The 22,360-nt window shown below is 44.4% G+C and overlaps 1 protein-coding gene across 1 annotated transcript in view; it reads left to right on the forward strand.

Moving 5' to 3' along the window:
• LOC120936835 (probable cation-transporting ATPase 13A4) overlaps positions 1 to 22,360 on the forward strand; it is a 177,865-nt gene that overhangs the window by 15,754 nt on the left and 139,751 nt on the right. The window contains exon 2 of the mRNA XM_040349541.1: positions 1,821 to 1,994. Within this exon, the coding sequence (XP_040205475.1) occupies positions 1,821 to 1,994 (174 nt within the window). The remainder of the gene's footprint in view (positions 1 to 1,820; positions 1,995 to 22,360) is intronic.

Here is a 22,360-nt window from a genome sequence, read left to right on the forward strand (position 1 = left end):
TGCTGGCAGGCCATGCGTCCCAGGCACAAGAGACCCAAGATGGCCACCACAAGGCCTTTTATATCCTACCCAGCATGCAATTCAACCCCGAGTGTTCATGGGTAGGTTATTTGCATAATATTTCACGTGCTCTTGAAAAACAAAACAAATGAAGTCCATTTCACGTTTTAGACACAGATGGTGCCAAATACCAATTTATAGCATTAGTCATGAAACAACACTGCACAACATTAACATAATATTAAAAGGCAAAAATGCCTGCGCTACACATGATTTTGCGCAGCCGAGCCGACCTGCCGCCGTAAAACTAAGGTGGCCAGTCGGCAAGTGGTTAAAATGTAGATTAGTGTTTCTTAACTTTTTTAATTTATGACACCCTTTCAAAATATGCAACACAAGCTCCACCAGGCTAGAAAAACTAGTCCACCTAGATCAGGGGTCAGCAACCCTGTCCTCAGGGCCCACTAACAGGCTAGGTTTTATGTATTACCTTGGGGAGATGCAGACTAGAACACTGCAATCACTGAGCAGAAAATGATATCACCTGTGATGCATTTCAGTTATCTTGCAAACCTGGCCTGTTAGTGGGCCCTGAAGACAGGGTTGATGACCACTGATCTAGATTATAAAACCAGTCCTTATCACTGTTTTTCTGTCCAAAGATAATCAATGCATCAAGTGTCTGCCTGCAAACTTTGCTTTCTCTCTTATGTACCCTGCATAGTGATAAAGTTGTTATGACCGCATAATTGCCTTTTGGAAGAAAACACTGATTATATCTGATCTTAAAACTGTTCCATCCCCCCCCTCCTCCTATCTATCCTGCCTAACCTCTATATATAAAAAAAAAAGATCTGAAAACGCAACCTATTTTTATTCTGCTCCAGTCCAGTAAAGGAGCCTTCTACAACAGCACTATATTCCTGGAGCCATGAACTCACCCATAGGCTCCCATAGCCCAGCCGTTGTCAGTGCTTCATCATCCTCTCCACTGCAAATACCACTCACTAACACAGGGATCTTATTCTATACAGGTTAGGTAGAATAGATGGGAAGAGGGAATATTGTTAGGAATAGATAATGTTAGGCTCTTCTTCCACATTAACCCAAGGTTGAGCGTTCAAAACATTTCTTACCTTGAAGATGGCTGAATTAGAACTGTATGTCATAATAGCTTAGCTGTATTTAAGGCTTGTGCTGTCTTGGGTACATCTGAGTGAAGATGTTCTTTCATAGAGAACAAAATTATTGGACCTGTTCCATTGGTTAACTTATAGACCATGGTCCATGGCCATATCCACCCTGCTCAAATTATGTGATTTAACACACAAAAGTGAGAAAAAAAAATACAACACAATAGCGCCATCTAATCACAGGTCACATCTGAGTTCTGCCTCCGATATGACAAATCGCTAGAAATCTTTTACTGCAATTCCTTGCATTTTACCGTCCTGTCACATAATCCTATGTGATCGTAATTTTTTCTGCATATGAACTTCATTCCATGAGAAATGATCATGGGTCCCATCTCAGTTTGACCAGACAAAGCATACAATTTCCCCTACATTGTCGGCTCTTTATCTATACATCCTTTCGCCTTTCTTTCTGTGTGTGTAGCAAGCATTAAGCCTTTCCCATTTAGATAAAAAAAAAAAATGGAAGAAAGTTGACTGATTGCTATCGTCATTGTTGAGCGTTTAGACACTGTTTCTTGGGCTAATGGTAAATCAAGTCCAGGTTATTTAAGTCAAATATTTGCATAAAAGAGCCTTAGTGAATTTGGCTACCTTTGTTTAAACCTTATTTTTTTTGTCTGACAGGAGCTGTTTGGATACAGAACAGAAAAATGTCGAAGTATCCTTTGTGTGATTGGTTACATCTTTACACTGGGGTTCCTTAGAATGCTTTTCTACTGGAAGCCTGAACTAGATGTCTGGTGTCACTGTGTGCCCTGTACTTTGGAAGAGGCCAACGTATTCTTACTCAGAAGCACAGTAAGTAAAACAACAAAGTGACACATATGTAGCATATATATGTAGCGCGCCCCCCCCCCTTTTTCTTAGTTAGTGGGGCGCTACGCTAAAGTTAGTGGAATGGGAGATTTAAGTTGCTCCCACTCACAGATGTGTAGTTTGTGCTGTTGCCAGTTTGGAACTGCCTCCTAGGTCGGTCTGCGTGCCAGGGGTGTGTTGTCACCCCTGGACGACAGTTGGCGCTAGAGGGGTTCTGATGGACCTATCTTTCCCAGCAGCCAATCAGAAGGGTTTTTCACTCTTTTGGGCATGCTGGTGGGGCGTAGATCTGTGGCAGCCGCCATGAGTAGATGTGCTATGCGGGGCCCGATGTACCCCATACTCATTCACCTAGGGTGGGGGGCCGGTATCTGGGGGCTCTCTTGTTAGTCTTGCAGACCCCGACAACCAACGGCCAGGGTTGTCGGGAAGAGGCCCTGTCCTCATCAACATGGGGGCAGGGTGCTGTGGGGTGGGGGGGCCGCAGTGCACCCCCCTGCCCCATAGCACCTACCTCCCCATGTTGAGGGCATGTGGCCTGGCACGGTTAAGGAGGGGGGGGCGCTCGCTCGTCCCCACCCCCTTTCCTGACCGGCCTGGCTGCTGCTCAGATACGGGTCTGGTATGGATTTTGGGGGGACCCCCACGCCGTTCTTTCGGACATTTTTTTGCTTAAAATTTGGCGTGGAGTTCCCCCTCAAGATCAGTAGAATACAAGTCGCATTCCAAAGTCGGAGCGTGCAAGACTGCGTTCCGACTTTGATCCTACTTCAATGATGTTCAATGGAGTGAAGTAGGATCAAAGTCGGACCAAAGTAGTACAGGGAGCGTTTGCAAAGTCGGACCAACATGTGTCGGACCAGTTAAGACGGCTCCCATAGGGAAACATTGCTTTTCACACGTCATGCGACATGAGCTCCCAATGTTGGAGCGTATGTCGGACTAGTGTGAACCCGGCCTCAGCCCTTTTTTTTTATTAGAACAGAGGTGAGAGAGGGCTGAGTCTCAGGTGATCTAATTGCAGGAAACAAATGGACAGGTATTGTATGCCTTTGCTATTCGAGCATCCAGAGAGGCAGCATCTCCTTCTGAGGAACAGTCAATGACAGGTAAGTCTTGCTATCCTAGTAATGGGGATAGATGGGGGAGGGAGGAAGGAGCAAAGTATTACTAGGGGATGGGGGGTTTTCCCAGATTTATTTTGTTTAAATTTGTTCCTATTTGCCCAAAAAAAAAAAAAAGAATAGAGATATATGTATATTTTTCTCTCTCTCGCTTCCCTTATTTCTCTGTTGCCATGCAGTCCCCCTTGCATCTTTCGGTAACTTCCATCATCAGCATGAGCCTACCGCCACATAATAAAGACCACCGTGCCATCAGGTAAAGGGCCAACTTTTGGTAAGTAAAAAGATGCGGGAGAAAAGAGTGCATCGATTCCTGACGAGCGTGCCTTCTTATCGATTGCAACTCCGGCCGCTCACACCCGCTCAAGGAGGTTCAGAGGCCATCTGGATCATCAGGATTTTTTCAGGGCGGAAAATGTCTCCTCCAGTCCTGGCAGACCCCAGTACAAAGGGCACAAATGTACGTTTAAGAGAACGCACACAGCTTCTCCTCTGAGGTCGCAGCGCCCGCAAATGTTGGTCATGTGGAGATGACCCTATGCCTGGAAAGCTACTTTGCAGCAACTGCTTCAGGCAGCTTGCCAAAAACCAGGAGTTTGAGAGTCAGCAGGTGTCAACCTTGCTCAGCAAAATAGTCCCCAACCCCCTGGCTGAATTTTCCAGTCATTTCGGGCAACCAGGGACAGAAGTGGGACGAACAGTATAGGCACTACACCAGGTCTAAACCAAGCCATTCAACCCTCTCTAACTGGAGGGGTACCAGGCACTTCAGGGGTGACTTCAGCCCAGAAGATTAGGCAGGCTGGTTCCCCAGACCCAGTATTACAGCCAACCTTTCAGGCAGATAGAGATGATATTGCCTCCTCCTCCTCAACAGAGGATCCTGAAGGTTGAGGTTTTGTTTTTATGCTAATCACCATTCGTTTTGGCAGTAAAGCTGCACTGGAATGGGAGGATCCGGAACCTCCTCCAAAGGAGAAAACCTGTTATCACACACCATACAATATGATTTTAAAATTGTGTGACAATCGCTGTACAATATGCATTAGGTGCCATTATCATTTCAGGACACCCCAAATGCCATGCGATTCTGCTGTGGTCACGTGGGAGAACGTGCCTTTTAAAACATTGTGTAAAGCTGGTCGCCCTTAAATAGGAGCAGGGGCTTCTTTTTGCACGCGTAGGGCAACCAAGTGACTGGGCCGCACCCATGCGATTTACAACATTGTTTACAAATCGCTCTTTGAAAATCGCATAGCAGAAACGCTGGTTACCTCTAAGTGACAATATCAAATGCCTCTGAAAAGTGATCTAAGCGCAGATTTTTTTTCAGTGCAATAGCAGATCCTGCTGCAAGTGTGAACAAGCCTTTGGGTTCCATAGGAGGAATCTAAAGAAACAGGTAAGCTACCTTTCCTCTTATGACAGAAAAAAGAAGCCTGTTTCAGGAGGAATGAGAAAAGGGAGAGAGAAAATCCTCCTCAACCAATAGGTTGCAGAAGTGGTATCCACTAACGGAGAAGGATGCGACTCCTTTAACCCACCAACGGTGGATGCGACAGTCACCAGACTGGCCAAGAATGTGACACTTCTGACCGAAGACTCTTCCTCCTTTCACGATATCCTTGATTGACGCATTGAAATGGACTTTAGAAAGTTTTACCTCACGGCAGGTGGTGCTTGTAAACCCACCATTGCTTTAACATCCGTAGCAAGCGCAGAACTTGGAGTATGCGATTAAAACCAGCTGCCAAAGAGAAGAGTCATCAAGGCTCTTGATGAGATAAAACTCTCAGCAGACTTTACAGGTGAGGCAGCTATATACATCATTCGATGGTCATTCAAAGCCATGCTCAGCTCAGTCACAGCCAAAAGAGCACTGTGGCTAAAATCCTGGATGGCTGGCCCATTCTCAAAGCAGAATTGCTGTAAACTGCCTTTTGATGGAAAGGGGCTGTTTGCCAAAAAAACTGGAAACTATTTGTTCCAGGGTTATAGGAGGAAAATTTGATCTTCTGCCCCAAGATCGATGAGCCAGAAGGGGCAACCATCCAGAGGAGCGTCAAACAGGTACTGGGATTTCGGAGGCTTTCGCCCATCCAAGGGCTTCAGAAGGCGTTGGAGGGGTACACAGTCAACCTTCGTAAGATCACAGGGAGCCAAGACCCTTGAGGCTTCCCAAGATACCCCTTTTAATGCCAGGCCTGCCCAGGAGGCAGTTGGAGCCAGTGACCCAGTTCCGGCAAGATCACTGCCGAAAAATGGTGGTTTCAGTCCACAGTGGCGCAAGGCCATGTAAGTAAACAAATGGCTGCACATCCAGGAATTCAGATTGCCTTTTATTGTTCAAAGTGATAACACCAAAGACACCAACACAAGGTCACATAAACGCATTTCAAACATTAATTTTGTGCTTAATCATTGCCAATGGCATGGCCATTATTGGTTGTTGAATCGGCATCCTCCAGAACTACCTCAAGAGGCTGAATCAATTTATACGGATAGACTCAAGATGGAGTCTCTCCATACCATAAATCCAGGTCATTCAACCAGGTTACTGGAGGATTACAGTGGACTTGCAATATACCTATCAGCATGTCCCAATCCTTCAGTCATACCAGCAGTTCCTCAGTTTCGAGTTGAGGGTCAGGCCTTGCGAAAACCAGCTGGAGCCTACGCAGAATATGCTCTACCTAGGGGCCCGATTCAATACTCAGGCAGCCTCAGTTTCTTTGCCACCTCAAACTCCCTAAAGTCAGGGAGATGTTCCAACAGGCGTTGGCTGCACCAGTGATGTCAGCATCCCAGTGCATGAGTCCTCTCGGGACAATTGCTTCTTGTATTCCGATGATCCTCTGGGCTCGCTGGAAACTCAGTTTTCCAACAAGGCTTCCTGATGCAATGGAAGATTTTTGTCTAGCCCAGCCAATCAGGATTTCCAGCAGGAGGCACCAGAGTTTCTGGTGATTAAAAAATAAATAAAAAAACTGCTAAATGGTTTAGTCTATTAGGGCTGCAGCCATGGATCATTGTTGCCACAGATGCCAGCACAGCAGGGTGGGGCACCACCTGCAAGCATCTCAAGATCCAGGGCAGGTGGGAATTTCCCACTTAGGGCCTAATTTCCAATATTCTGGAACTCCTACCAGCATTCATGACATTGAACACTTTACTGCCACACATACAGGGTCTGCCAGTCCTACTGGACCACACGGCAGCAGTGTCCTATATACAGCGACAAGGTGACACACACACACACACAGCCAATCCCTCTTGAGAGAGGTGGAACCAATCATGACTTTGGCCCAGCAATATCTCCCAGATTTGAGGGCCATATATCTTCCAGGCTATCGGAATTTGGGATCATCCACGAGTGGGGGTTCCCGCAACTGGATCTGTTTTGCCTCAGCCTACTACAAGGGGAACCGGTTCCGCTCACGTTACCCTCATCCATTAGTGGAGGGGACAGATGCCTTTACCAATCCTTGGGTTGGGCAACTGGCCTATACCATCCCTCCAATTTCTTTAATCCTAAAATTCCTGATGAGATTTGACAGTCATCACAGGTTTTCCTTACTGGCCTCACAGACCATGGGTCTCTCTGGCAATGGGTATCAGCATGTGCACACTGATCACTCTGCCGGTGACTCCTCATCTCCTCTTGTCTGAGGGAGATGCACTACATCTGCAATCATCACGACTAACCTTAGCAGCCTGGAAATTGTAAGGCAGAGGTTACAAATTTAGGATGCTTTCCAGAGGGAGTCTTATGAAAGGGTCAATCAATGCTATCTACACCAGAATATGGATTAGGTTCACAAGCTTTGCAGCTGGACATCAGTTTGACCCTAGTGACCCAAATCTATCTCAAATCCTGTCTTTTTCTACAATCCGAATTGGATTTGGGGACCATTTGCTTAAGGTGCACATTTCAGCCATCTTGGCTTTTACCCAAAAGAAATGGGCAGCAAACCTGCTGATGGATCACTTCATGAGAGATACTTGGACTACGCCCTCCCAAGAGAAATAGGTTCCCTCAATGGGACCTGGCAGTAGTCCTCAATTTTCTAGCAAACCCTCATTGTACTCTGACAGAAGACTGTTCTTTATGGGAGATCTCCTAACAATCGGCTTTTCTATTAGCCATGATTTCAGGGGAAAGTGTGTCGACCCCAAAAATTTGGGATCGGCAGAACCTTATTCCATGTTCTTCCCAGACAGGGTTGTGCTAAGATCATTGGATTATTTTGTTCCAAAGAGTGGCATCCATATTTCATCTTTCCAGTGAATGGGTGCTTCCAGCCTTCCCAGTGGAATCAGATGCTGATCTGCACAAGTTGGACATTCCAAAAGTCCTCAAAGCCCATCTTGGGCAACTTCTACATTCAGAATCATGAAGATTTAAAGAGTAAGGGGCTTTCGGACAGAACCATCTCGGCCCAAATAGTGAAACATTTTCACTGGGCATGTAGAGCCGGAAAGGATCCTCCAGAGGTGGTTAGAGCTCATCACTCAACCAGGGTGATGTCATCTTATTGGATGGCACAGGCAGGGTTGTCTCTGGAGACAGTCTGCAAAGAGGCTAGCTGGTCATCACATTATATGTTCTTAACACTACAGGGTGGATCCAGCAGCTCTTACTACAGTAGAGTTTGGGAGGAAGTCTATCCAAGCTTCTATGTCTTTTTGTTGAATAAAGATATAGGGGCAGATCCACATACATCTGCGCCGGGCGCAGCATATCTAAGATACGCTACGCCGCTGTAACTTAGTTTTTTTTGGTTTGAATCCTCAAAGAATTTGCGCCGTAAGTTACGGCGGCGTAGTGCATCTACGGCGTAAGGCGCGGAATTCAAATGGATGTTATGGGGGCGTGTTTTATGTTAATACGTTGTGACCCGACGTAAACAACGTTTTTTTTTAACTGCGCATGCGCCGTCCCTGGGGGTATCCCAATGCGCATGCTTGAAATTTAACTGGAACAAGCCAATGCTTACGACGGTGACGTGATTCTACGCAAATTCCTATTCGCGAACGACTTACGCAAACAACGTAAAAAATTCAAAATTGAACGCGGGAACGACGGCCATACTTAACATTGAGTACGCCACCATATAGCAGTTTTAACTATATGCCAGAAAAAGCCGAACGCAAATGACTGAAAAAAAAGCGCCGGGCCTACGTACGTTCGTGGATCATTTATCGTACAGTAGGTGACCGCGCTATTGTGTCAATCTCGCTCCCTTTCACGGCGAGATTGACCACCTATGAGCCCCGTCGTGGGAGCCAGCTCGCCGCGATGGGGAAAAAGCCGTCATAGAAGCAACGGGGATCCGACTTGGATTCCCGCCAATTCTAGCCACCGCATTTGGTATGAATCATGAGGGGGAACTCCATGCCAAATTTTAAATAAAAAAACAGCATGGGTCCCCCCCAGGGGCATACCAGGGCCTTAGATCTGGTATGGATTGTAAGGCGAACCCCCTACGCCGAAAAAACGGCATGGGGGTTCCCCCAAATCCATACCAGACCCATATCCAAGCACGCTGCCCGGGCCGATCAGGAAAGGAGTGGGGACGAGCGAGCGCCCCCCTCCTGAGCCGTAGCAGGCCGCATGCCCTCAACATGGGGGGGGTGGGTGCTCTGTGCTCTGTTGGGCACCCTGTCCCCATGTTGATAAGGACAGGGCCTCTTTCCGACAACCCTGGCCGTTGGTTGTCAGGGTCTGTGGGCGGGGGGCTGATCGGAATCTGGGATCCCCCTTTAATAAGGGGGATCCCACGGAGCATGATGGGACCGTGACGTCATAAGAGGCCTATATAAATCGGTGCGAGCTGCGTACCCGGCATTACAGCAGGAAGAAGCGTCGCATCAACATAAGAAGAAAAGAAGAAGGCAGAAGACGGCAAAGAAGAGCGGGCTGCGCCGCCGCTAGTACTGGAGCTAAAAAGAAGATATCGGCAGCCAGCTTCGAAGAAGGCACCGGAGAGCGAGTGGGAGAAGAACCGGGGAGTGCCGAGGCGACAGCGGAGAGCAGAGAAGATGGAAGAAGTCCCCCCCGGAGAGTGGAAAAGACCCCCCGGAGAGCGGAGAAGACCCCCGGAGCTGACTAATAAATTATTTTAAAACCATGTGTTGTGTCTTTATTTTATTGACATTTTTCTTCCAGGTGAATGGGTAGGGGTATGATGTACACTTATGGTGGGGGGCCGGTATCTGGGGGCCCCTCTTATTAAAGGGGCTCCCAGATTCCGATAAGCCCCCCCGCCCGCAGACCCCGTAAACCAATGGCTAGGGTTGTCGGGAAGAGGCCCTGTCCTTATTGCTTTGGGGTAGGGGGGGCACAGGGCGCCCCACTGCCCCAGAGCACCCAACCCCTCATGTTGAGGGCATGCGGCCTGCTACGGCTCAAGAGGGGGGGTCACTTGCTCATCCCCACTCCTTTCCTGACCGGCCGGGCGGCGTGCTTGGATACGGGTCTGGTATGGATTTTGGGGGAACCCCCACGCCGTTTTTATGGCGTAGGGGGTTCTCCTTACAATCCATACTAGACCTAAGGGCCTGGTATGCCCCTGGGGGAGAACCCATGCCAGTTTTTTATTTAAAATTTGGCTTGGAGTTGCCCCTCATGATTCATACCAAACGCCACAGCAAAAATTGGTGGGAATCCAAGTCGGATCCCCGTCGCTTCTATGCCGCGCTCGCTGGAATGTGCTTTTCCTATTCCAGCGAGTGTGAGATGTCGGCACCATGTCGCCGAGAATCAGCGCAATGTCGTCGTGCTGGAAACACATTCTCTGTGAAAGGTACTGTATGTATGCTGCCATGTCTGGCGTCAGGAAAATGGAAAATTGTATCAAATACTTACCGTAATTTTCCTTTCCTGATGCCAAGAAATGGCAGCATACGAACCCTACCTCTGATCTTTGTGCTTTATACGGAGAATGGGGGAGGTAGCTCTCAGTCAGACTTTATTATAGAGAGTTAAACGAGTCCTGTGGGTGGATATAGGGGCGGGGGCTATATCATATGTATGCTGCCATGTCTTGGCAGCAGGAAAGGAAAATTACGGTAAGTATTTGATACAATTTTCCATTTTCTTATGCCTTGTACACACAATCTGGTTTCTCGGCAGTCAAAAGACCGCCGGGAAACCCGAGGGGAAAACCGAGAACCGATTTGGTCAGTTTTCCCTGTGTACATAAGACCGGTTTTCCCGACAGGAAAATTGCCTAAGAGCTTTGGTCGGGAAAACAGGGCGTGTGTATGCTCCAGAGCAGTGTTTTCCCATAGGAAAACTGCGGGAAAAATACTGAGAAGATGTTCTAATTTTTTTCCCCCACTGTTTTTCTGTTGGGAAAACAGCTGGGGAGCATACACACGGCCGGTTTTCTCGACCAAAAGAAAACATGACAGTTTTCCCATCGGGAAAACCGATCGTGTGTACAAGAAATTAGTCTTGAGTAGAATAAAGAACTTGACTATTTTTTTTTTCTGTCTCATTGCTTTTTGCCTTACACTGTATTTGCTGTTTAAATATGCTTTAAGTGGCAAAAACAGTTTTCTGATGTTTGTATAAAAGTTTTGCCAGCTTATTAGAAATAATGAACTCTCTGATAATAATTTGTTACAATGGGAGGTATTTTGTTATAGACAGCAGACTTAATTTCTATACCTCAGACCCCTTTAGCCTAATTTTTGTCCGGACTCTACTGATAACACAGAACAAATGTACTATAAACACAAAGTCCTCTCACATTCTGTGAATTTATCTCATGTTCTGTAAACAGTGTGGGACTTGTGTGTGAAAGTGTATTTAATACTGTAGCCATTTACACTGGAATTTCCTAGTTTATTAAAGTGTGTTGGCTATTGATGATAGCAGAAATTACCGGCCTCGGGATAACATATTTATTTTTTCAGTTCCACTGTACATGATACACTTTTTTGGTTAATCCAAAATAAAAGCTCTCTGTTCTGTAATAGTTATGACTGGTTTACCCTTATGACAAACAGTAACGCATATTACATGCGTCAGTGTGCAAGGAAGCCAATCAATCTGAATGGTATATCGAAGTACTGAAGTTCACGGCAACACACCATCATATGTTGGGTTCGCAAAAAAGGGTCAGGAGAGGTTTTGTCAACTGGTCAACATTGGCAACTGATTCAAAAAGAATGAACTGCTTTAACCCAACACGCGTTTACATGCATGCATTACCACACCAAAACTGTGTGAACCTGTCCTTAATTTTACGACCACACAGAACAAAATGATACAATAAAATAAATTAAAAAATAGTATTGGAGTATGCTGCCTATAACATATAATGGAACTGAAATTAACTGCAATAAAGCTGCAGCAACCGCCATTTGTGTTCCCACACCATACCAAACTATGAAACAATAATAAGTGCTTGTGCTGCTAGAACTCAAAACCTAATCTAACTCAATAATGAAAATTGATAAATAAATAATTTCAAATAATTATACCATAACATAAATGCAAATTAAATATGTAATGTGTTCCCACACCATACCAAACTATAAAACAATAAGAGCTTGTGGTGCTAGAACTCAAAACCTAATCTAACTCAATAATGATAATTGATAAATAAATCATTTCAATAATTATATTATAACATAAATACAAATTAAATATGTGAATCAATAATAATCCCCAATTAATATATAAAATATACCATATTGTGAAAATTAATAATTAATATCATCAGTGTATAAATAAGTAACAAATACCGCTAGCCTTTAAATTATTATCAATAATTTCACCACCCAAGGAAAAATTAATTGTATTCGAAGACAATGGGGGTAGATTCAGATAGATTAGCGGCTCTTTAGATTCGCGTAATCTATCTGATTTACGATCCTCCGGCGCAAGTTTTTGAGGCTAGTGCTGTATTCAGAAAGCACTTACCTCAAAACTTGCGGCGGCATATCGTAAATCCCCAGGCGGAAAAAGTCAAATTCCGCGGCTAGGGGGAGTGTACTATTTAAATCAGGCGCGTCCCCGCGCCGATTTAACTGCGCATGAGGTGCCGGCTAAATTTCCCATTGTGCATTGCTCCAAATGACGTCGCTAGGACGTCATTGGTTTCGGCGTGAGCGTAACTTGCGTCCGGCCGTATTCTGAATTGACTTACGCAAACAACGTAAAAATTTATAACTCGGCGCGGGAACGACGACCATACTTAACATAGGATACCCCTCACATAGCAGGGGTTACTGAGTATGCATTTTATTGGTTCCATTGTCTTTGAATAAAAAACAAAACAAAATTCTTAGGTAATGCACCAGGTGTTTGCTCCTTCCCCTTTGTTGTTTTTGTAGCTTCACACTGGATTCCCCTATATGAGGAGGGCTGCAACCGCCAAACATTGGGTTCGTTGGCAACTGATTCAAAAACTGTGAACAACAAAACAAAACCATTAATATAAAACTGCTTTTTTTCATGTAAGGGTAGTGACACTTGATTTAGAAGTAAGTGCAAGTTGTTGATAATAGAAGTCTTTTGGAAATATATTTTTTATCAAAAGGCTGGTTTTACATTTAGCCATTTTCTGCATGCCATGTTTGCACTGGTACAGCAGCCCACTCATTTGAATGGGCTGCTGTACCTGTGGAAAACACAGGAAAAAAGATCCCTACACTTTTTTTAAAGCGCAGGGTTCACTAAAACTGTATGATGCTTTTTCACCATGAGGATTTATGCAGCTGAAATAGTGCTGCGTTTTCAGATGCTTGGGGGTGCCATTAAGAATTATGATACTCTCATGTGTCTGCTAAAAAGTATTGCTTTTTGCCTGAAGGTGCCTGTGTATATGGGAAAGCATGCAATTTACATTCTCGCACCCGCATAAGTCTGAAACTAGCCTAAGGCTGAAAACAAAACAGGCTTTTTTGTCAGAGATAATTTATGAGAATAAATAGATGAGAACCCTGAATAACATTTGCTGAAGCATTGTATGTCATAAACAGTTTGCTTACTTTTTTTTAAATAAAACAATTTATTTCATCCTTGGTTGCATCTTAATACTTGTGGTCATCTTGCAGACTTTTTTTGCAGCCACTTCCTGATAAGCCTGGATTAGAAACCAAAAGGCACAGTGACAGGACCTACATGACAGGATGGAAGGAGGACTGTGCAAAAGAAGGGTTTAGGTTAAGTTGATAGGATGAAGTACAGAGGAGCGGGGGTTCTTACACGATTAGAGGAGCAGGCAAACAAGAGTCTTAAAGGTGGTTACAGAGGAAGCTAAAACATCATCAGCTGGAAGCTGGCATGCATCGGATCTACCGATCCACCGTACCATTTTGGAATCTGATCTTTACTATGAAACAGTGATTTAAATACAATTCTGGAGATTGTTGTCATAGCAGCTTAGTTAGGGCTCACTGACTGTAGTAATTTTTTGGGGGAAAAAAATGTGTTATTCATGTTTCCATGTTGGAATATCAGGATAAAAAAGTTCTGTGGCCTTTAAATCTCATTCAAGGAACAGTTTGTTTTTATTAAAGGAAATTGGGGAGTGGGCTAAAAAAGGGAGTGATTGTCAAGCAGTGGTACCTTTGGTCCCACAGGCCATCCTAGTCATGTCTACCTGCAGACGTGGCAATTCTCAAGGAACGTTTTAGGTGGTGATTAGGGATGAGCCGAACACCGCCCAGCAGTGGCGTCACTAGGGTTGGTGTCACCTGGTGCGGTAAAACATGGTGTCACCCCCCCCCCCATAAAACAATTCCTATATAACACTGCCCTGGGGACGCAAATTTTGTTTGGGAGCCACGTCGCACGACTGCGCAATTGTTAGTTAAAGCGACGCAGTGCTGAATTGCAAAAAGGGGCAAGGTCCTTAACCTGCATATTGGTCCGGGTCTTAACTGGTTAACAGACCAGCTTAGGGTGGCTCAGCTACTATGCATGGGTGGCGGATGCAGCAGTACCCCCCATTCCTGGTTATCAGACAGCTATTAGTTTTATTTATTTATACATATTTAATAAAATATAGCAGTCACAGCTATATTAGTTATATAATATAATATTATATATATATATATATATATATATATATATATATATATATATATATATATATATATATAAAAAATTATATATATATATATATATATATATATATATATATATATAATATCATATTATATAACTAATATAGCCGTGACTGCTATATTTTATATATAGTGAGATTATATATATATATATATATATATATATATACTGTATATATATATACAAAAATAGTGAAGTTTCTGGCCTTCTTTCACTATCCTGGCGCTCAGGAATTCTCAAGATTCAAATAACATAAAATAAATATAAATATATTGTAGCGCCCCCTTACTTTCAGTATGGGCACTACGCTAAAGTTAGTGGGGAATGGGAGAATTATTTTGCTCCCATTTGCAATTTGCTAAATTGGGACTTCTATCGTTCTAGAAATGTCCACTGGGTCAGTCTGTGCTCCAGGGATGCGGTGCCATCCCTGGCCAGCAGTTGGCACCAGAGGGATTCTGGCAGAGCAAGTTTTCCCCAGCAGCCAATCAGAGGAGTTTTCCCTCGCGGGGCATGCCGTGGGAGAGTATATCTGTGACAGATGTCATGTGCTCAAAATCTTCACGGGGTCCCGGTTCCAGGTGCGGCATCCACCTTTAGGGCGCGCGCATCCATGGACCCCGCCTGCGCGGCCCATCTGGCCAAATTTGCAGGCTACACAGAACCTCATCCGGAGGTAAAAATGGATTACAGTGACTTACTGGGTCCCTAGTTCTATTGAGAGGATCGCAGGCTGTGTGCCGTTCGATTGGGGGGTCGGCTTGAGGGGAACCCGGAGGCAGGTTGTCCAACAGGGCTTGAACGAACCAGTCGGGGATCTGGTGACTGGAATGCAGACAGGTATGCTTTGCTGTCATCCGGTGACCTATGCTAAATCTTACTGGGAGGATTCGCTCCAATCATCCATCTAGCTCGCTTAAAGTAATAGGCCTGTGGCAGAGGCCCTAGAGTCAGGCCTGTGAGAGAGACCTGTTCCTCCCAGCAAATCTAAAGTGACACCTCGGCTGCCAGGCTTGTGATAGGGGTCTGTCAGGGGGCACTTCACCCACTCTGGCTAGAGTGGCGACGAACCACAATCTGATACTACTGAGAGCAGGACTGCTCGGTTCATATCCAGGCCTGATACTGCAAAGTTCTCCTCTTTTTCTTCATCAACCCTTTTCTCCCTATTTGATGTTGATGTTGGCCGTGTTGGCCTGGAAATAAAGCATTGGAAAACCCTTTTTTCACTGTCTGGACCTTCGCTCACTATCCCGTTTCTCCAACTGCACCCCTAGACCACATCAAGGTAACTTAAATACGCCGATCCCAACAACAAATCAGCGGCTCCTTCGGGGGTAGCGCTAGAATATAAATTAGTGTTACCACTAAATAACCATATGTATGTGTGTATATGTATATATATATATATGTATATATATATATATATATATATATATATATATAGATAGATAGATAGATAGATAGATAGATAGATAGATAGATAGATAGATAGATAGATAGATAGATAGAAATAAAACAATTCAGCAGCCGCTTTAAAATATGTGAATATGTAAAACAAAAATAGTAAATTAACAAGTCTATTCAAGTCCTGTGGTTTACTAAAGCAGTGCTAATTATCACTCCACTCAGTGTGACCAATCTTTCTTTATAGTGTAGTTCACAAGAAGTATAAAATTGAAGGAATATTTCCAAATGTCCACAGTAGTGCTTCTAAACTATATGGTGCTCTTCAATCCAGACAGCTTCCACAGTGTATCACACACCCTTTCGGGTTTGTACTCACCACACAGCTGCGTTTAGTAGGCACTGACAAGCAGTGTATTCACTCCTCAGGAAATAATCTACTGACGCTGTGCGATCCAGGTGCGTTCCAGTTACAAGGAAGTAGCGGTGTGTTGGTTTGCGGTGGACGCGATCAGCATTCACTGGCTTACATACCTGTATGGATGCTATGGCGGTGCGTCTATTTAACACCTATTGTACAACAAGCGGCACTGTGTCGATTTTGTGGATGTCGTGAAAGTTTTGGAAATAAAGAAGAGAAACAGAATTACACTATTGTGAGTTTTATTCTCTTTTATAAACCTGGAACATCCGAGGAGATCCAGAGAGCCAGTCTGGGATATCAAGTTCAGTACTGCTATAGGAGAGGAGTGAATATACTGCTTGTCAGTGCCTACTAAATGCAGCTGTGTGGTGAGTACAAACCCGAAAGGGTGTGTGATACACTGTGGAAGCTGTCTGGATTGAAGAGCACCATATAGTTTAGAAGCACTACTGTGGACATTTGGAAATATTCCTTCAATTTTATACTTCTTATGAACTACACTATATTTGTTGTTGGGATCGGCGTATTTGTTGTTGGGATCGGCGTATTTAAGTTACCTTGATGTGGTCTAGGGATACAGTTGGTCCCAATCTAAAGTGCTAATTTTAAAGGATTATATGTAAGTTATTGTCATAAAAAGTGTTTGGGGACCTGGGTCCTGCCCCAGGGGACATGTATCAATGCAAAAAAAAAGTTTTAAAAATGGACGGTTTTTCGGGAGCAGTGATTTTAATGATGCTTAACCCTCCTAGCGATATTCCCGAGTCTGACTCAGGGTAAGATTTTTATACCAAAAGCGGTAACCCCGAGTCAGACTCGGGCTTGCCTCGCTGCAGCAGCAGACAAAGTTACTTACCTTGTCCCTGGATCCAGCGATGCCACTGCGCTGTGTGAGCGAGCGGGACCTCGCTCGATTCACACAGTGCCTCTGTGTGCCGCCGATCTCCGTTCCCTGCGACGTTACGACGCACGGGAGCGGAGAACGGCGTCAAATTCAAAAACGTACACAAACACATTACATACAGTATACTGTAATCTTATAGATTACAGTACTGTATGTAAAAAATACACACCCCCTTTGTCCCTAGTGGTCTGCCCAGTGCCCTACATGTACTTTTATATAATAAAAACTGTTCTTTCTGCCTGCAAACTGTATATTGTCCATAGCAACCAAAAGTGTCCCTTTATGTCAAAAATGGTTTTAGCGCAGCTAGAAAACAGCGATAATAAATTATAATCACTTGCAGAATTGTGCGATAGCGATTTGTGGGGAAATTCGTCATAAAAAAATAAAAGTAATGACAGCGACAATTCTGCAACTGAGCAAATTTCAGTGATTTTGAGTTGATTACATTATTGAATAATTTTTATTATAATTATATTATTACTTGTTATAATTATTTATAATTATTTATTATATTATAATTTATAATTTTGTTTTGAAAAAAATGTCCTACTAGACTCTTGTTTGGACAGATTTAAGTGAGTTATTCCTAAGGCCCGTACACACGACCAAACATGTCTGCTGAAACTGGTCCGCGGGCCTGTTTCAGCAGACATGTTCGGTCGTGTGTAGGCCCGAGCGTGCAGGATTCCAGCAAACATTTGCCCGCCGGGCCTTTTCTCAGCGGGCAAATATTCCTGGACTTGTTTTAAAACAGTCCGCTGGATTCCTGCCCACTCGGACATGTTCGGTCGTCTGTACAGACCTACCGTACATGTCCGAGCGCCCGCCATCCCTCGCATGCGTCGAATGACTTTGACGCATGCGTGGAAGCATTTAACTGGTAGGCCCGCCCACGTCGCAGCGTCATCGATGCGGCGACACCGCGGACACGCCCCGCGTATTGTTTACGCGCGGATTTCTGTACGATGGTTAGTACAGCCATCGTACAGAAAGCCCCGGGCAGACATGTACGGTGAAACCGGTCCGGCGGACCGGTTTCATCGTACATGTTTGCCCGTGTGTACACGGCCTAAGAAGTACAGACCTACAGTATAAAACGCCAAATTTCCTTGCAAATAATGGTACCGCTTTCAGCACCTTTTTTCTGAAATAATCATACCGCCAGGGAGGTTAAAGTGAAACAAAAGTGAAATATTCCTTTTAAATTTCATACCTGGGGGGTGTGGAAAAGAGATGGACCCAGCAGGGCATATGCCTGAAGGATAGAATGAGCTTGTTGGTGTAAAACACAGAGGGAGAGGTACAGAAAGCACAGCTTCCAATGGGGCCAGGCAGTGAGACCAGGTGACAATATTCCACTATATTAACCACTTCCTTACTGGGCACTTAAACCCAATTCCTGCCCAGAGGACTTTTTGCGATTCGGCACTGCGTCGCTTTAACTGACAATTGCGCGGTCGTGCGACGTGGCTCCCCAACAAAATTGACGTCCTTTTTTTTCCACAAATAGAGCTTTCTTTTGGTGGTATTTGATCACCTCTGCGGCTTTTATTTTTTGCGCTATAAACAAAAATAGAGCAACAATTTTGAAAAAAAATATATATTTTTTTTACTTGTTGCTATAATAAATAGCTCAATTTAAAATAAAAAAACATTTTTTATCCTCAGTCTAGGCCGATACGTATTCTACATATTTTTTGTAAAAAAAAAAAAAAAATCGCAATAAGCGACTGGTTTGCGCAAAAGTTATAGCGCCTACAAAATAAGGGACAGAATTATTATTTTTTATTATTTTTTTTTTACTAGTAATGGCGGCGATCTGCGATTTTTGTTGCGACTGCGACATTATGGCGGACACATCGGACACTTTTGACACATTTTTGGCACCATTCACATTTATACTGCAATCAGTGTTATAAATATGCACTAATTACTGTATAAATGTGACTGGCAGGGAAGGGGTTAACACTAGGGGGTGAGGAAGGGGTTACATGTATTCCCTATATAGTGTTCTAACTGTGGGGGAAGGGGGGTGACTGGGGGAGGTGATCGATCTGTGTCTCTATGTACAAGAGACACAGATCGGTCTCCTCTCTCCCTGACAGCACCGCTGTCTGTGAGAGCCGGCAATGAGAAATGATCTCATATGTAAACATATGAGATCATCTCTCATTGGCCGCACAGATCGCCTAGCAAACGGCCACTCCGATTGTCCGTTCACGGCGATCTGTGATTGGCTGTGTCCAAGGGACACGGCCAGCACAGCAGTTCCCCGCTGCACGCTCGGGAGCGCACGCGGGGAATGCGGAAAGGGGCGGACGTCAAATGACGGCGCCCCAGAGAAGTAGAACCACCCCGCGGCCGTATATAGTCGTACGGCCGTCGGGAAGTGGTTAACATCAATGGGTATCCACCATAGGTTTAAACAACGTTACTTCATACACAAATCCTCCCAGTGTAACATATGTTAACAACTTGCCGCCCAGCCGCCGTCGTTTTACAGCGGCAGGTTGGCTCCCCTGCGCGAGAGCCCGTAGCTATAAGTCGGCTCTCGCGCAGGCCACTAGAGGCGCGTGCGCCCCGACTCTCGCGTGAACGGCGGGCAGGATCACCGCAGGGCACATGCGATAGTTCGTTACAGAGCGAGAACCGGGAGCTGTGTAAACACACAGCTCCCGGTCCTGTCAGGGAGAGAAATGCTGATCTTCTGTAAATGCAATGTATGAACAGAAGATCGTAATTTCCCCATGTCAGTCCACCCCCCCTACAGTTAGAACACACCCAGGGAACATACTTAACCCCTTCCCCGCCCCCTAGTGTTAACCCCTTCCCTGCCAGTGGCATTTTTATAGTAATCCAATGCATTTTTATAGCACTGATCGCTATAAAAATGCCAATGGTCCCAAAAATGTGTCAAAAGTGTCCGCCATAATGTCGCAGTACCGAAAAAAAATCGCTGATCGCTGCCATTACTATTAAAAAAAATATTAATAAAAATACCCCCTATTTTGTAAACGCTATAACTTTTGCGCAAACCAATCAGTAAACGCGTATTGCGATTTTATTTTTTTTACTAAAAATATGTAGAAGAATACGTATCGGCCTAAACTGAGGAAAAAAAAAATGTTTTTATATATTTTTGGGGGATATTTATTATAGCAAAAAGGAAAAAATATAATTTTTTTTCAAAATTGTCGCTCTATTTTTGTTTATAGCGCAAAAACTAAAAAACGCAGAGGTGATCAAATACCACCAAAAGAAAGCTCTATTTGTGGGGGAAAAAAGGACGCCAATTTTGTTTAGGAGCCACGTCGCACGACCGCGCAATTGTCAGTTAAAGTGGCACAGTGCCAAATCGCAAAAAGTGCTCTGGTCTTTGACCAGCAATATCTGAGTGAAAATGCCAAATGGGTGATCCCCCCCCCCCCCTCCCAACATTCAGATATTTAAATTAGAAAGAGGCTTGAAGGAGCTCAGCTATGAGGAGAGGTTAGCTGAACTGAATTTATTCTCTCTTCAGGAGAGGCGATTAAGGGGGGGGATATGATCAACATGTATAAATACTTAAAATGTAAGTTCACCTTTACAGAAAATCTGTAAGGTGAACTTACACTGGACCTCCTCCCTCTCCCCCCTGGTCCCGCTGTACCTGAATGCGATAACCCGCTAGAAGAAATTGGGTAGCTGCTTCACCAGTCCAGGGGTCTGAAATCCTTGTGACTTTCTCTCTTCTTCTCCCCCCGCTGACAGCACGTCTATGAGGGCTCTGATTGGTCAGCGCTGTCAATGTGATGGCGCCGACAAATTAGAATGTCTCCTATACATACCTTTACGAGATTAAGCCACGGGGGATTTTAAATCCCTGGACCGATGAAGCAGCGAAACTAGACGGTGTTAGCTGGCTTCATGTACAGCGGGAGTGGGGAGGGAGTCCAGTGTAAGTTCACCTTACAGATTTTATGTAAAGGTGAACCTACCCTTTAAGTGGTCATTTTAGTGTATTTGGTGTTGAGTTATTCACTTTGAGATCATTACAGAGGACAAGGAGGAACTCTGGGAGATTTACAAAAGGCAAATATACTGTGTACTAGAAGTGCAGAGGGGAAGTCAAGAAATAAGGGAAAGCTCTGCCTGCTGATTTCTATCATCCAATCATAGGCTGTTTTTTTTATTTTCCTACTTGCAGTGCACAGACTAATTGTCTTTCTAAAATCAACCCCTTTATGTCTGGAAGAAAGGAGATTTAAAGTGGTTCTAAAGCCTTTAGGTTCTTTACTGTAATGAATTCTATGCAGTAAGGTTATATACCACATGTGCTGCAGTTCCCCCCCCCCCCACCTTATCCTTGCCTGAGCCTGATCTCAATCCTAAGTGGTGGTGCACGAGAGCACCATGCTCTCTCCCTGCACATATTGATAGCAGCGGGAGCTGTCAATCAAATCCAGTGACGAGGAAGTAGGGACAGGGCTGAGCTGCCCTGTCGGTGTCAATAGATGCAGACAGGGCAGCTTGGGAGCAACTTCCTATAGGGACACTTGCCGAAGAGGAGGAGCCAGGACCACCTGCGGGGGAACACAGAAGAGGGGGATCTGGGCTGCTCTGAGCAATATCATTGCACAGAGTAGGTAAGTTTGACATATATTATTTTAATTAAAAAACATTGAAGCTTTAATAACATTTTAACCTTCCTATACAGAGAGACTTTTTCACTGTAAGAGCTGTGGAAATGTGGAGAAGACTCCAGAACTGGTTCTGGCCAGATCAGTAGATTGTTTTAAATGCATGAAGCAAATTATAATGGGATATTAACATTTATAGGTAATAATGCCATGGGTAGTTGACCCAGGGAGTATCACATTGCTTCTGGGGCGATCAGGAAGGATTTTTTTCCCCACTGCAGCAAATTGGATCATGTTTTATTGGGGTTTTTACCTTCCTCTGGATCAACTGTGGAAATAGGATTGTGTAGGAGGTTTTCTATTTGTTTGTTTTTTCTTGGGTTTAACTGGATGGACTTTTCTTTTTTTCAACCTAAATATGTAACTATATTGGTAAAAAGATCTGGAAACCCTTTAAGGAAATCTTTGGTCACAGCATGCATTTTCATTTTATAACATCAGCATTGTAATGGCACTACAAACAAGTTATTTTTGACAATCCTATATAAGCTTACTTGAAAATGTCCTTTCATGTTGTGAGTGCTGCCTGTCTGCTGGCCATCTCTTTCCACAACTTCCTGTATTCCCTGCATGCTTTCCAACTTCTATGCGGTTTACTTTCAATTTCTAAGGACTACATATCCCATGGTACCTTGCTGCCTGCATGCTGTGATTCCTGTACTGGTTCTGCCCACTAAACTCCTCCTCTCCTCAACACCTCTGTAGTTCAGAAGGCAGGCTT

Source organism: Rana temporaria, chromosome 4 (assembly GCF_905171775.1).
Source record: "Rana temporaria chromosome 4, aRanTem1.1, whole genome shotgun sequence".
Classification (NCBI taxonomy): Eukaryota; Metazoa; Chordata; class Amphibia; order Anura; family Ranidae; genus Rana; species Rana temporaria.